At 39.7% G+C, this 16,162-nt stretch overlaps 1 protein-coding gene across 1 annotated transcript; it reads left to right on the top strand.

The window, feature by feature from the left end:
• Nucleotides 1–8,795: 8,795 nt before the first annotated feature.
• Nucleotides 8,796–9,716, top strand: LOC130032462 (olfactory receptor 2A5-like). Its single transcript, XM_056124020.1, has one exon. It carries the CDS (start codon nt 8,796–8,798, stop codon nt 9,714–9,716), a length of 921 nt encoding a protein of 306 aa, XP_055979995.1.
• The last annotated feature ends 6,446 nt before the right edge of the window (nt 9,717–16,162 follow it).

Here is a 16,162-nt window from a genome sequence, read left to right as displayed (position 1 = left end):
AAGACCCTTTTCCTGGCTTAGATCCTGTTCAATCCTAACCTGAACGTCCTAAAGAATGTAAAGATGAACGGATCCCTGAGGAGAGTGCTGTGGAAACAGAGATTGATGTGAGGGGTGCTAAGGAGAGTCATGAAGGGGGAAGGTATATCCTGTGATATTTGGGGGAGTACTAAATACTATAAAAGCATTTGTTTAAGATTTCTGATATGGAGAATAGATGTTGATGAGGTTTCAGCAACCTAAGCTCAGTCTCCAGCTGCTAAGGCCAGAAAATGAAGGAGGAAGTTGAGTCAGAAATCATGAACTTCCTTAGCTATTCCCTAACACTGCAGGTCGCTGGTCTCTGTTTCTCTGAAACTTTGTACTTAATGCTTCCACTTATATTTCTCTACGATTTTCAAATCTTTGATGCTAATAGTTCCATATGCATACTAGTAGAAGGAGTCAGGGACTTGAGTTGCGAAGTCCCTTTTGGGAAAAATGGTTAGATCAACAGTTATAATCTTCTCTCTGTTCTTAAGCTTGATGTCCTACACTCATGACATTGGTTTGTAAAGTTCATTGACTTTGATTGCAAAAAAATATTTCTGTGCAAAGCAAAGTTTATGTGTTTTTATATAAAAGGTAGTGATGTCATGAAGTATATAGAAACTATGTGAGACTGTATGAAAGATAGAATAATATGTTTTATTAAATTCTGCCTTGTGAAAAGAGTTTCTGTTTAGAATAAAGATGAGAGTCAGATACTTGGAGAGTTATCCTCTCTGGAGTTCAAGTTTTGTATCTGTGTTTAAGTCATACTGGACCAGTGTTATGACTGCATTATATATGACAAGAGTAAAAAAGCTATTGTAAAAGAAAGAGAAAGACACTAATAATTTATAATAATAATGATAAATAATGCTTATAATAACATGACACAGTAAAATCTGATTAAAGACTTGTAAGGATCTTAGCACAATTCCAAATATCACCTGCTTCAGTGATAAGATCACTATTATATTACCAGTACTCAGGTGGGTAAAAAATGACATGGTGCATTTGGCAACTTCTTAAAACGGTTTTCACAACAGTATTGAAACTGGTTTGTTTTGATTTAACACAAATTTGTGACTCAGGTGATCAATAATATGTGAGTGCTCCTTTAGCTGGTAAGTATTGCATCCTTCAAATTATGGTCCCTTTATCCTTTTCAGTATCAGTAACATTGAAATGTATGATATGTGATGATAGTATATTGTTATCTGCTTTCTCTAACTCCATAATTTTTTCATCCAAATTCTCTTGTATATCATCATAACTCCGACATTTTTTTCTTTCATCTTCATGAAATGAGGGAGCAAAAGAGGAAGCTTTCTGTTCCATAATGTCCTATTTTTTTTTACTTCTGTCTGGAAAGCTATGTGTGCCATACTCGATATGCCAAAAACACTAACAATGATGGTCCTCATTTCCCTGATCCTGAAAGAGCCCCCAATATGCCATCGGGCAATACTAGCACATGACAGGGATGAATGGAGATGTTACTGGCACTGGCTCGAGGAAATCGATGAACAACAGGATGACAATGATACAGTGACAGTGCTCTACATGATTCATCACCTGGTTCCCCAATTACCACAGGGAGTGAACCCTTCCACTAGGACTAGGACTTTGTAGTAGCATTTTGTTAACTGAAATTTCAGCACTCAGAATGACACATTTTTATAGCTCTTTGTTCCTTTTTTTTTTTTTTTTTTTTTTTTTTTTTTGCTTTTTGGGTCACACCCGGCGATGCTCAGGGATTACTCCTGGCTCATGCACTCAGGAATTACTCCTGGCGGTGCTCGGGGGACCATATGGGTTGCTGGGAATCGAACCTGGGTCGGCCATGTTGGCTGCATGCAAGGCAAACGTCCTACCCGCTGTGCTATCGCTCCAGCCCCCTCTTTTTTCCTTTAAATAAAATAATTAATCAATTAATTGAAATTAGTTTACAAGAGTTCTCTGTGTTTGAGGTATATGTTGCCGTACCACCTCTACCACCAAACTGCCAATATCCCTCCAACACAATTCATAGCATGCTTCCCTTCCACTCCATCTATGCCTGAGCTCAGTTCTGTGACCACTACAAGATTTAGTTTTCATTAGACATTGTCTTTACCTTTGCTTCGTTTCTTTTATACTACGTATGAGTGAGAGAAGCTAGGATCTGTTTTTCTCTGTCTGACTTATTTCACTTTGCTTGACACTCTTCAGTTCCATCCATATTATGGTAAAAGGCAAGTTTTCCTCTTTTCTCATTGTTGAGAAGCATGCAATTGTGTATAGAGAATATAACTTTTCAGCAAGTCAATAGGCACTTCAGCTGATTCCAGATCTTGGCTGTTGTAACTAATACTGTAGTGAACATGCATCTTTCTAACTCAGTGGGTTTCCCCCTACTCATAGAATAGATAGATGTCTAGAAAGACGATAAAACGCACTCATATTATATGGTAGTTCTACTTTTAATTTTTTTTTTTGTAAATCTCCACAGTGCTTTGAATAGAAGCTTCAGAAGTTAACAGTCTCATGAATAGTGAGACTTCTACATTTGTACCAGCACTGACATTTCTAGTCTTTTTTGAATCAGGCCTTTTATACCCTTATGATCGATCTCATTGTCACTTTGATTTTCACATCCCTCATAATTAATGATGAGCACTACTATTTGTCTGTCAGCCATCTGTATGTCCTTAGAGAAATGTCTGTTCTGTACTACCAAAAATAAATATGAATATGTAATTTAATAAATTGATAGGTTTACTAATTCTGTGAACTGCTCTAACAAATTAGTGAACTTTTGGAGGGGATCTTGAGATCTTATTTATAGTCAATTGTCAAAATTACAGGTGAGAAACCAGACTTGGGATTGTGCCTTGAAGTCCAAAGAGAGGATCTCTATTTGGTTGTCATTCTGGCATAACTACTGACACTTCTTTGGGTTTGATTTTTAAATAGGAAGTGAAGGGAAATTTGTGTGACTTAGTCCAAGCCCTGAATTTCTGGGGATTCATTTAATTCATTTCAGATGTTCATCTGATATTGTTGGAATCAAAGTGAATTGCACACCACAATTTTTCAGTAACCAAACAATTAAAAAAATAAAAATTATATCAAGTATTTATTCATAACTACATAAATCAGAAACCTGGCAAGCATCCAAGATCTACTTTTACCTTTGTCCCACACAAAAGTTACCAGAAGCGTCTCATATATATATATATATATATATATATATATATATATATATATATTGCATGTTTCAGGACTTTCCCTCTGTATCATCTTCATGATCAACACCTGATATTTGGTACAAGTTATCTCTCACTTAGACATATAGAGTCCTTAAATAGCTTCAGTATCTCATGTTATTCTCACTGTCACCAACCTAAAATTTCAAAGTCTAAACTACATAAAAAGTAGCACTATAGCACTGTCCTCCTGTTGTTCATCGATTTGCTCGAGCAGGCACCAGTAACGTCTCCATTGTGAGACTTGTTACTGTGTTTGGCAAATTGAATATCCCATGCAGGCGGGATACTCTTGATAGCTTGCCGGGCTCTCCAAGAGGGACGGAGGAATCAAACCCGGGTTGCTGTGTGCAAGGCACAAGCCTTACTCGCTGTGCTACCGCTCCAGCCCTGATCACATCCAGGGGCAATGATCACAAATTATGGAGGAAAGGCGCCCCCTTTGGCACTGTCCTTTGCCTCTGAGACCATGTCTCTGAAGCTCTCTCACCTCAGGGACAACCCCTGGGTGTATAATCTACAGGAAAGCATCGTCCAGATGACTTGGGGGCAGTCCAATGGCGGGAGGCGGGTATGGATGATGTCCAACAGTCTTTGTGGTAGGACATTCTAGAATGCTCATTTCCTAGCTTTGGAGAGTCTTGGAGACCATAGGTGTGTTATGATGGGATTTGATTTAGATTAGCCCTTAGATAGCTAAAGGCTATTAGATGACACTTAGATTTAACTAGGAGCAGGAGAGTGCAATTGATATAGCCTTCTTTTTAATTACATTTAACAATGTCATTCTATTCTTAATTTATCAAGAAGTTTAACATCTTTGACATAGTATACTAGCTTCTCTGTGTACTGAATTTCAGTATCATTCTTTAATTGTGATCTTCCTTATACTTATCCCATGGCCTGATATATCCTATCTATTTTAAATCTTCTTGAAGTCTGTTTAAACATCCCCAGACCTTCCAAAACCATTTTCAGAATAATCCAGCACACTCTTCTTTGGTCTCATAGCAATTAGTGGAAATTTCTGTCAAAGTCCTTAAATTATTTATATGCATTATTTATTCTGTAGAAAGAATGTACGCTCCTTGAAGATCAAGTCCATTTTTATTAGTCTTTGCTTTCCAATGACTAGACAATACCCCCATGTAAAAGACACTTGCTCAATATATATGAATTGAATAAATTAATTGATAAATGACAACTAAATTATTAAGTGCCTAAGTAAGGTTAATTCTAAGCATAGCATATTGATTAGAGATAATTGAAAATTATCTTGACAATATTTTGTTCAATTCTTCAGTTTTACCAAGACAAATCAAAGTCTATTATTATTTCTAAAACATTGCCCAAGGCTCCCAAACTGTTGTAATCACTCCTGCAGAGGGTCTTTTGAGCTTCATTGTCTTGCCCAAGGAAATAATTGTAACAAGATCCTAGATGAGCCTTTAAGCTCAAAAGAGAAAACATGTATATTTTCCTCCCTTGAAACAGAACCACAACTCATATTTTTAAAATACCTTGAGTAAAAAGCTGATATATCTAGTAATGAATTTTGGATTTTATCACCAAAATTTCACTGACATTGTGCACTCTTGCACGTACATACCTATGTTTCAGCAAAGTTGTCTTTTTTTTTTTTTTTTTTTTTTGCTTTTTGGGTCAGACCCAGCGATGCTCAGGGGTTATTCCTGGCTCTGCACTCAGGAATTATTCCTGGAGGTGCTCAGGGGACCATATGGGATGCTGGGATTTGAACCCGGATCTGATGCATGCAAGGCAAATGCCCTACCTGCTGTGCTCCGGCCCCTCAGCAAAGTTTTTAAGGAACTTAAATTCTTGTTATTTGAATATGTGCCTTGTTATGTGAATATAAGGCAACATTTTTAGAGAGCTCATTGTATCAAGAGATTCAGGGCAGCTGCCCTCTGGTGTCTGCCTTCCCTTCCCACACCCAAGCTGTTAGGTGAAGAGGACACAGTACTTAATACACCGTGTGACAAGGTTGATAGAGGTTTTTTATTGTCCACTAATCAATTTGGATTAATATAGTATAAAAGAAGAAAGAAATCAGCATTAATTTTCCTATCATTATCTCCTAAGAATGAAGCTTTGCTTCCTCTGAGAAAATCTATCTCTCTTATTTTTTTTGGTCTCTGGGCATTTTTATTTATTTACTTATTTATATTTTATAATGGATCCCCGTGAGGTGCAGTTACAGACTTACAAACCTTCATGGTTACGTTTCAGTCATACAATGCTCAGTACCCATCCCTCCAACAGTGCCCATTCTCCACCACCAATGATACCAGTGCACCTCCCACTACCCCCAGCTCATCCCCCCCAACCCCACCCTGCTTCTGTGGCAGGGCATACCCTTTTGCTCTCTCACTCATTTTGGGTGTTGTGGTTTAAACAAATCCATCTTGAGCAAGACTGAGATCTTAGAACCCATTATATCTGAAATTCTTGGAGACTATTGGGCCAGAACAATAGCCCAGTGGGTAGGATGTGACCAACCCAGTTTGATCCATAGGAGCCCATACAATCTCCTGAACACCATCAGGAGTTCAGAGTACAGAGTTCCTGAATACAGAGCCAGGAGTAACCTCTGAGGCATCATCAGGTATAGTCCCAAAACTAAAAGAAAAAAAAACACACACACACACACACACACAAAACAAATTCTTGAGGATTGTAATTTGTGTATTCTATTATTGCACAGAGTTTCAAACAAATAGGTCCATCTGGGAATTAAGGCCTCATCTAGTTTCTTTTATTCTAGATATCCCCCAGGTGCAGAGAAACAGAGACAGAGAGAAACAATTCTTAGTTCTCCTGGTAGCAATAGCGTTTGTGTCTTGGGCTTTCCTTTGTGATCCTCTGGGACAATCTGGGAGGGTTTGGATGGAGATTATATTTTCATAAAATCCTTGCCACCGGTCTCCAAAGTAAGTAGGTGCCTGTTCCATTGTCACTGTGTGTTGAGAGAAAGGTACAGATCTCATACTTGGAAAGTTCTTTCAAGTGGCCGTTGGAGGGAGTAAGAGTCTCAGTTGGGACCTTCAAAATCTCTCTGACTTCCGTAGCAATTTCTTCCACATCTAATCTTATCCCTGAAATCAGAGCAGGTTGGTGACAAAGTGAGTAAAGATTCTTTTCCTAAGTATAGTGGTTAAGAGAGGTTGAGGTCTGTAGGTGGAAAGAGTCCAGGGAATAATATATTGGTGGGAGACACAGAATCAGTTGAGGGGTAGAAGGCATATTGGGGCTTGGGCTTGTAATGGGGCTGAAATTCTCAGAGCTGGGGTGGCAAGTGACATAGAGAGTGACCGTGCATGCTCTGAACTCTCATGGAACTTCTTAAGTTTTCCCTTTCATCATTCTGTGGCCAGATATAGAGTCAGCCAGAGAAAACCAATGAGGATTTGGAGGATTTGATTACAAGACATATAGAGCCCGGCAAGCTACCGAGAGTATTCGATATGCCAGACACAGTAACAACAAAGTCTCCAATGGAGACGTTACTGGGCCCGCTCGAGCAAATCGATGATCAACGGGAGGGCCTTTACTTACTTACTTACTAATTTTTTAAAGTAGTGGCATTTATACATTATCTATCCATCTGTTCATTCATCAATCCATACACTTATTTACCTATCTATCTCTTTATCAATTTATACTTTGCTAGCTAATTAGCCAGGGAGTTAGGTATGGAGTGTTAAGGGCACAGTCCACATCCAGTGGTACATTTAACCAGAATCCACATGTATTTGGAATAAGGGAAGGGTGGGCAAAAAACTAAATACCTGTTTTTTTTTTTGCTTTTCACTTTTTGGGTCACACTCGGTGATGCACAGGGTTACTTCTGGCTCTGCACTCAGGAATTACCCCGAGCAGTGCTCAGAGGACCATATGGGATGCTGGGAATCAAACTCAGGTTGGCCACGTGCAAGGCAAACGCCCTACCTGCTGTGCTATTGCTCCAGCCCCAGGAAACTAAATTAATTCCTTTATCTCTATTTGAATAGACACTTTTCCTGACCTTATATCATTCGCTAGCTCTATCACTGAAGATCAGATTAGTGATGTTGCTTTATTCATATCCAGAGAGAAATAGACAAATTTTCCGTATTGCACTGTCGCACTGTCCTCCCGTTGTTCATCGATTTGCTCGAGTGGGCATCAGTAACTTCTCACAACAAATTGTGAGACTTCTTGTTACTGTTTTTGGCATATCAAATACATCACGGATAGCTTGCCAGACTTTGCCGTGCGCGGGCGAGATACTCTCGGTAGCTTGCCAGGCTTCCGTATTGCACCAGAGGTAAAATAAATAACTAGTTAAAACCAAACATAACACTGTCCACTTTCTATGAAAAGGACTTAAGCCTGGTGAACACAAGGAAACAGAGTTCCTAGGTGCTGTGTTTTAATCTCCCGTTCCAGCTGATTCCTTTGTGAATTTACTGTATGATCACTTACTGAGTAATTGCCATGTGCGTTGTAATCTGCACAGGTCATAAAATAAGGGACTCAAACGATCAAAAGAAAATGGGTCCACAAATTGAAAGAAATAAATTAGCATGAAGAGATAAGAATATTGTTGGTTTTTCTCAAAAAATAAAGTGTTATTAATTCTGGAAATTTATCATTCTGTGCAAACCCTCCTATCTGTAAATAAGTGGAGCTTACGGTTAGCACAACAAAGTCTCCAATGGCGACGTTACTGGGCCCGCTCGAGCAAATCGATGATCAATGGGAGGGCCTTTACTTTACTTACTTTACGGTTAGCATTCAATTTTGTTAAATTTGTAGAAAGTAAATTTTGTCAAAATAAAAACTAACTTAGAAATGAAAACATTTAGAAAATTGCCTCAGAGTTGCAAGCCTGTCTTATGAGCTGGGGGAGAAGACAGCTGGAATAGAGAAGGGATCACTAAGACAATGATTGTTGGGGGAATCGTTTGGGATGGGAGACCTGTGCTGAAAGTAGATAAAGACACAAACGCGATAGCCTCTCAGTATCTGTATTGCAAACCATAATGCTCCAAAGTAGAGAGAGAGTATGGGGGAAATTGTCTGCCATGGAGGCAGGGGGAAGTTTGGGAAGGGTGAGTGGGAGGGTATACTGGGGTCTTTGGTGGTGGAGAATGTGGTGCAGAGATGCACTGGTGGAGGGATGGCTGTTAGATCATTGTATGACTGAAACTCAAACATGAAAGCTTTGTAACTGTATCTAATGGCGATTCAATAAAAAAATAAAATAGATGCTATAGATGGAACTACACATGTAGATGAACTATGTGTTCACATATATCACTTACATGACCTGGGCTTCTGCTTTACTGAGGATTAAGATTTGACCTGATAGGGCTCTCAAAGGATGCTGAGTTCACACACTCACTGAACACCATAACTATTTTTTTCTGTTTAGAAACTGACTGAGACCTGCATTTGCTCCTCAACACACCCCACAAGGCAGCAGCAAGTGACCAACCCTGGCTCCCTCGGTAGGACATGAGGGAGAATCAGACATGGGTCACAGAATTTGTTCTATTGGGATTCCAACTCAGCCCGGAGATGCAGTTGCTCCTCGTTGGACTCGTCTCACTGTGCTATGCCTTAACACTTCTGGGAAATGGGACCATCCTGGGGCTCATCTGGCTTGATTCTCGGCTGCACACCCCCATGTACTTCTTCCTCTCACACCTGGCCATTGTGGACTTAGCCTATGTCTGCAACACGGTACCCCAGATGCTGTCGACAAGAAAATCTCTCTCCTTCATCTCTTGCATCATGCAGACCTTTCTATACATGGCTCTCGGTCACACTGAGTGCCTCCTCTTGGTCTTAATGTCCTATGACCGGTATGTGGCCATCTGCCACCCACTACATTACTCCGTCATGATGAGCTGGAGAGTGTGCACTGTCCTGACCGTCTCTTCCTGGGTATTCGCCTCCCTTCTGTCTCTTGTCCACGTGGTTCTCCTCCTCAGACTGCCCTTCTGTGGACCTCACGAAATCAACCAGTTCTTCTGTGAGATCCTGTCTGTCCTCAGGCTGGCCTGTGCTGACACCACACTCAACAAAATTGTCATCTTCGCAGCTTGTGTCTTCATCTTGGTGGGGCCCTTCAGCCTGGTGCTGGTGTCCTACACACGCATCCTCGTAGCCATCCTCAGGATCCAGTCAGGGGAGGGCCGCAGGAAGGCCTTCTCCACCTGCTCCTCCCACCTCTGCGTGGTGGGGCTCTTCTTTGGCAGCGCCATTGTTGTGTACATGGCCCCCAAATCCCGCAACCCTGAGGAGCAGCAGAAGATCCTTTCTCTGTTTTACATCCTCTTCAATCCTACCCTGAATGCTCTGATCTACAGCCTAAGGAATGCTGAGGTAAAGGGAGCCCTGAGGAGAGTGCTGTGGAAACAAAGGCATGTCTGAGGGGTGTGAGAAGTTTGTCTTGCGTATGGAATATTTGTTTCCTGTTAGATAGTATAACTACCCTAACATCTTTTGTTTTATGTTTCTGTTATCAAGTATATGTATTTATGGGATTTCACCAAGTTGAAGTCAGGGCTCATCGCCTTGGTCCACCAGAGAGCATAGGATGAAAGACCAGAGATTATGAACTCTCTCAACCACTTCCCAAGCCTGGTCTCTTCATTTCTTAAGTTTTGTTCTTTAACACTATGCTTAAATTACTCCATGACCTCTGTTCCCTGATACTTATGCTACTATAAGGAAGCACCTCTACAAGCCACTGCAATGAACAGACATATACAAGCTACAACCACAAATCATCATGGTCTTTGATTAAACTCTAACCTCCTGGACGAATCAGTTGTTTAACTGGCTCAAATCAGTTTCTGGTGTGAAATTTCCTCTTCAAAACTGATAACATTGGTTCTGAAAAACCTTCTCACACTCAAGAAATCCATTTCTGTTGAAAGTGAAATTCAATCTATCTTTAGAATAAAGATGAAAGTCATATTATAAAATCCAGCTCCCGGACAAGAACAGTGCAGTCTTCTGCCCCCGCGCCTGGCTGTTCTTCGCCGGGGCCTGTTGGAGGGGAGCAGGTTGAGCTTTCCTCCCCGCCCCGACCAGGGCTCCGGCAGCCGAAGACCTCCAGGACCAGCCGCCACCATGCTGAGACCACTCTCCGCACACATGAAGGTACTGGCAGAGGGACAAATCCACGCGGGTTCCGGGGCCGAGATCTCCCAGCCTACTCGGATTGGAGTCGAGCATCCTCCACCCAGATCCTCCAAATTCCAGTAGGCGGGGGTCACACCCACCACCTGGCCCCCTGGCGCCGTGTAATCCCATCAACGGCCAAGACTCAGAGACTATAAAATCCAGCTCCCGGAACCGCGCGGCAGCATTCGTGGCTGTGCAACATCTTATCAGGACATCTTTTTATGACATCTTATTATCTCATACCTACTTTGGACAAACTTGCAGGCTATCGAATGTAGCCTGCCCACAGGGCAGAGTCTGGCAAACTCCCCATGGCGTACCAAATATGCCAAATACCAGTAACAATGATGGGTCTCATTCTCCTAAAGAGCCTTGAATATAATCTCAGGGTTAGGATGAAAGAGACATTACTGGGGCCTGCTCGAGGCAATCGACAAATAACAGGATGATGAAATGAAAAAAATGAAATGAAATATTAGGGGATGTTGTATTTTTCTAGAGTTCAGGCTTTGGGTCTATGTGTGGATGATGGATGGATCATTATTATTTTTGCTAACTATGACAGGATTAAGACAATATTGATAAGGGGCTGGAGTCATAGTACAGTGAATAAGAAGTTTACCTTGCATGTGGTCCCTGGGTTGGATTCAAGGAATCCCTTGTGGTCCAACAAGCTGCCAGAAATGATCCTTGAGTAAAGAGCTAGTGATGAACCCTGAGCTGGGTCTGCCTACCCCAATTAAACATAAACAAATAAGAGAAAATATTGCAAAAAAATAAGAAAGATGCAAATGTCTAATAGTATTGAGATCCACATTTAGAACAAATACCACAGTGAACAAATTCCACAGTAAAGTCAGAAAAGACTCGTAGATTGGGGTTGGAGGGATATAGTACAGTGAATACAGCATTTGCCGAGTATATGAATGATCTTTTTGATTCCTGGAAACTTACATGGTCCCCTAGCATCTCTAGGACTGATCCCTGAGCAAAGAGCCAGGAGTAAACTCTGAGCACCTTCAGGTGGAGCCCTAATATTCCTCTCCCAAATGAGACTTTAGGAACATTGTAGGAACTGCATTCAAAGAGTTCCCACTTAAGGCAATATGATCACTAATACAGCTCAAGTGGTTGAACAAGGACATGGGACCTTCTGAGATTTCCTGATTCTTATGTTCAAAATGAAATCAAAACTGATTTGTTTTCTAACATAATATGAGACTGACACCCAAAGACAGTAGACATAAGGGCCAGGAATATTGTTCCATTGTTGATAGCCTCTCTCATGAAGGGGGTGAGAGGCAACTGGAATAGAGAAGGGATCACTAAGTTAATGGTGGTTGAAGGGATTGTTTGGGATGGGAGATGTGTGCTGAAAGTAGATGAAGGGCCAAACGTGATAGCCTCTCAGTATCTGTATTACAAACCTTAATGCCCACAAGTAGAGAAAGAGTATGGGGGAAATTGTCGGCCATGGAGGCAGGGGAATGAGTGGGATGGGGGAGGGATAATGGGGACATTAGTGGTGGAAAATGTGCACTGATGGAGGGATGGGTGTTCAATCACTGTATGACTGAAACTCAAACATGAAAGCTTTGTAACTGTATCACATGGTGTTTCAATTAAAAAAAAGAAAGAAAAAGAAGACTGATTTTTTCTTTTAATATAAATTTGTGATCTATGTGGCTAACACAGTGTATATTTCTTTATTATGTAACTATAGCATTGTCTGAATTCTTGTCTCTTTGTCCTCATGATATCATGTGCCATCCCAGTGTATAATATACAATGATAGTATATTGTTTTCTGCTATCTACAGCTCCAAAGCATTTTTTACCCTAGTTATTTCATTTATCATCAACTCCACATCTTTTATATCCCATAAAATAAAGAATCAAAGAGGAACTTTTTCCATACAATTTCCTACTCTGTCTCCCAAGTGTACCATTTATTTTTTCTAGGTTCTCCAAAAGATTATTCAATATTCTACTCATTAGTTTGTTTGGACAAACCATTTGGCCCTGGACATGTCTTATTTAGATGCTGCTACAAAAATTCACATTCCTTACTACAGAAGTTCACAAACCTTGTTCTGCCCTTCATAAAAATCACATTTTTGAAAGAAGAATAAAATATTTGCTTTAAATGTAACTATAAATGTAATTATAGTAACTTGATGTGATTTTTATTTACCCTACTTTCATGATAGAAAAACATGGGCTAATTTTTAAAATATAGGATGACATTTTACTATATCTACACAATTACTATAATCTCTAAATTGGTCATAAGTTATATTAACAACAAAAATTCTAAAATAGGTACTTGAGAGACAGCTCAATAGACTGAACAGATGCTTTGATCCAGACCTGGGCCTCTACTTGGTATCTTTGTTTGATCTTCAAATTTTACATGACTCCAGGAAATAATATGGATATAAATAAATATGTTCATATACTCATATAGTTATAAAAATCACATATTTCTGATGAAAATAAAGAAATTAATTTTAATACATAATTTTACTGGAGCAATAGCACAGCGGGTAGGGCGTTCGCCTTACAAGCGGCCAACATGGCCGACCCGCATTCGATTCCTCTGCCCCTCTCGGAGAGCCCGGCAAGCTACCGAGAGTATTCGATATGCCAAACACAGTAACAACAAAGTCTCCAATGGAGACGTTACTGGGCCCGCTCGAGCAAATCGACAATCAACAGGAGGGCCTTTACCTTTTACCTTTACCTTACCTTACATAATTTTACTGGGGAATGAGACCCATTGTAATTACTGGCCACCCACCTACAAGATGGTCAGACTTCTTCGTCAAGACCCTGAATGATCGGTCTGAGGCTGTTCGTGTTCCTACAACAAACAGATGCCATTGGGCCCACACTAGCAAGCGAAAGGAACAAATGGAGACTTTACTGGCACCCACTCAAGCAAATCGATGATTAATGGGAAGTCAAGCGATCAAGTGACACAATTTTAAGATTTTTCACTCCCTCTACAATGTATTAAATGACCCCATATATGTTGTGGTCCAGAGTTTTTGAAGTGAGGCTCTAGAATAATAAGATGGGAGAAAAGTAAGAACTTAGATTTGGTTTACATTGAAGAACATAATAACTGATACACATTCAGCCTTATCTCTCTATCGCATCTATTTATACAAAAATCCCCATATAGAGGACTTATTTATATAAACACATTGATAATGTTTAAGATTTAAATTAACTGAGTATATTACCTATTCAAATGTATAACATTTAAATGAATAGGATATAATATTTGTTCAAATGGGTAATATTTTGAGAGTAGATAGCTCAACTATTTCTCAGTCTCCACATCCTTTTTTCCCCAGACAATTTTTTCCTCTTATTTTCCTAATTTCAGAGTAGTTCTATGCAAAAGAATATCATTATCTCTAAAATAAGAATTAGAATTACTGTTATGACTACAATATCTTAGTTTGTGATTTTTACTGAATTCATTGATTTCCTTTATTCATTTTTTTATTTGCTGCCTCGCACTGTCTGTCTTATTTTTGTTGAGATTTATATACCTTAGCCCATATCTTAAGCATTAACCTCTTTTCCTATGTTGTTTAATTGTATCTTTAACGGTCTAGTGCAACTAAATAATACAAAATAATTCAAAATAATTTGGAATAAAAATCTTTACATTTAAATGTACTCTGAATTTACAAAGCTATAGCAGACCAATTTTATACTTCTTCATGCTTGCTCCAACTAAAAAGTAGACACTAATATGTTTTAATAATTTGATCTCTGAATATAACAGAACAAGCACAAATCTCAGTTTCTCAGAACCATTGCAAATAATGGAGCAAACCAGAGACTCTACACTTTAGAAAAGTAAATATGGATATTTCATATTTACTAATGAAGAAGATAGCCTAGTGGCTACATTTCTTGCTAGTCAAGTTTATTCTCCACATCCAAAATTCTGTATGTTCGTCAATTTGGATAAAGTCAAGGTTGCCATACAAAGGGATCAAAATTACACCTTGGAAAGCAATAATTCCTCCCCCAAAAAGAGAGAGAGATAATTAGGGCTAGAAAGATTGTGCAATTGGTTGGACACTTGCCTTGCATAAAGCTGGGCTAGTTTTAGTTCCCAGCACTACATATAACCGCCCAAATCTCATCAAGATAGATCCCTCAGTTCAGACTCAGGATGAAGTCCTGAGCACAGAGAGCTTGGCATAACTCCCCTCACCCCAAACTATGGATTATGATGAAAAGATATACAAAATTCAAAACTTATTTTTAAAAAGTGAGAGGGTCAGAGAGATGGTATAATGGGTAGAGTATTTGCCTTGCATTTGGCCAATCTGGGTTAGATCCCCAACAGAGCACATGGTGGTACCATGATCACTTCCAGGAGTGACCTCTAAGAACTGAGCCAGGAGTAAGTCAGGGGCACAGATGGATGTTTTAGTAAAAATGGTCTTCTACATATTTGAAAGCATCTGTCTAAGTTAATAAACTCATCTACAGGCATCAGTTCAAACTCACCATTAAGATTCTGACTCAGAATTTTTTTTTGTAGTGTCTTTTCGAGATTCCAAATAATTACAGCCATCAGTGTCAGTTCCTCTCAGTCACAAGTAGAAGAACATGTGGACATGATTGAAAATTTCATTAAAAAAACAAAACAAAATAATGAGATACTTTATTTATAAACCAAACATCTAATAGTTGCCTCCGGAGTAGATTTTAATCTCTCCACATAGATGCCTTCAAATTTATAGGAAGTAATTTTTTACTAAAAATGAACTGAATCTACTGTTCCTCCCCTCTCCAGTTTTTTTTTAAATTTTTCCTAGTTCTTTCAGGAGACTTTGAGTGGCCTCTTTGTCTGTAACTCAGTGATGATCTGAGGATTTGGATAGGCATCTGCGCCATCTCTTTGAGATATGCTTCTGTGCATTCGAATTTTGCTCCAGTGCTTTTCTTATCCATGGAAGGTCTACTTTGTCTTCCAGGAAACTGGCTCTGATCCTCCTGTCACACAGTGTCAGAGTGCTTTGACTTGTCCAAGCCCGGAAGTGATCAGATGATCACACTCTCTCCAACTCCTCCACCTCCTCTTATTTACTGGGCTCTGTCATCTGGTTTTTTTCTAGTGCACTCACCTGAGTTTCCAGTAGCTCAGTTTTCTCCATTCAATGTTCTTTAGTGGAGACAGAATGATGCCACAGATTCTCACTATGTAATCAATAAGATCATCTGTATGCATCAGTTCAAACACATCATTAAAGATTCTCACTCTCGATTGTTTGTAGAGTTTTCTGGAGATTCCAAATATTTATAGCCATCAATGCCAGTGCCTCTCAGTCACAAGTAGAAGAACATGTGGACGTGATTGAAAATTTCATTAAAAAACTATTCTTCTTGGGTTGAATCTGAGGTTTCTGCAAGATCAAACACAGAAAGGGCATGAGCTTTATATTGCCACCATAGAGACTCCCTCTCCAGACCTTATTGTTATTACTTGATCACCTGCATATTCAGCTACCAGGAGGAGCACTCCTCTTTCCAGCCATTCCTGATCTCCACCAGATACTGAGGGTGATTTCTTTGATACTATGCACATGCTTTACCATACTGTTGGCCTTTTCCTTGTGCTCTTTAACATGTCATATCTAGCCTGATAAAAACCCA

This window comes from Sorex fumeus, unplaced genomic scaffold, assembly GCF_029834395.1.
Source record: "Sorex fumeus unplaced genomic scaffold, SorFum_2.1 ptg000048l, whole genome shotgun sequence".
Classification (NCBI taxonomy): Eukaryota; Metazoa; Chordata; class Mammalia; order Eulipotyphla; family Soricidae; genus Sorex; species Sorex fumeus.
This window is presented reverse-complemented; position numbering and strand designations above follow the sequence as displayed.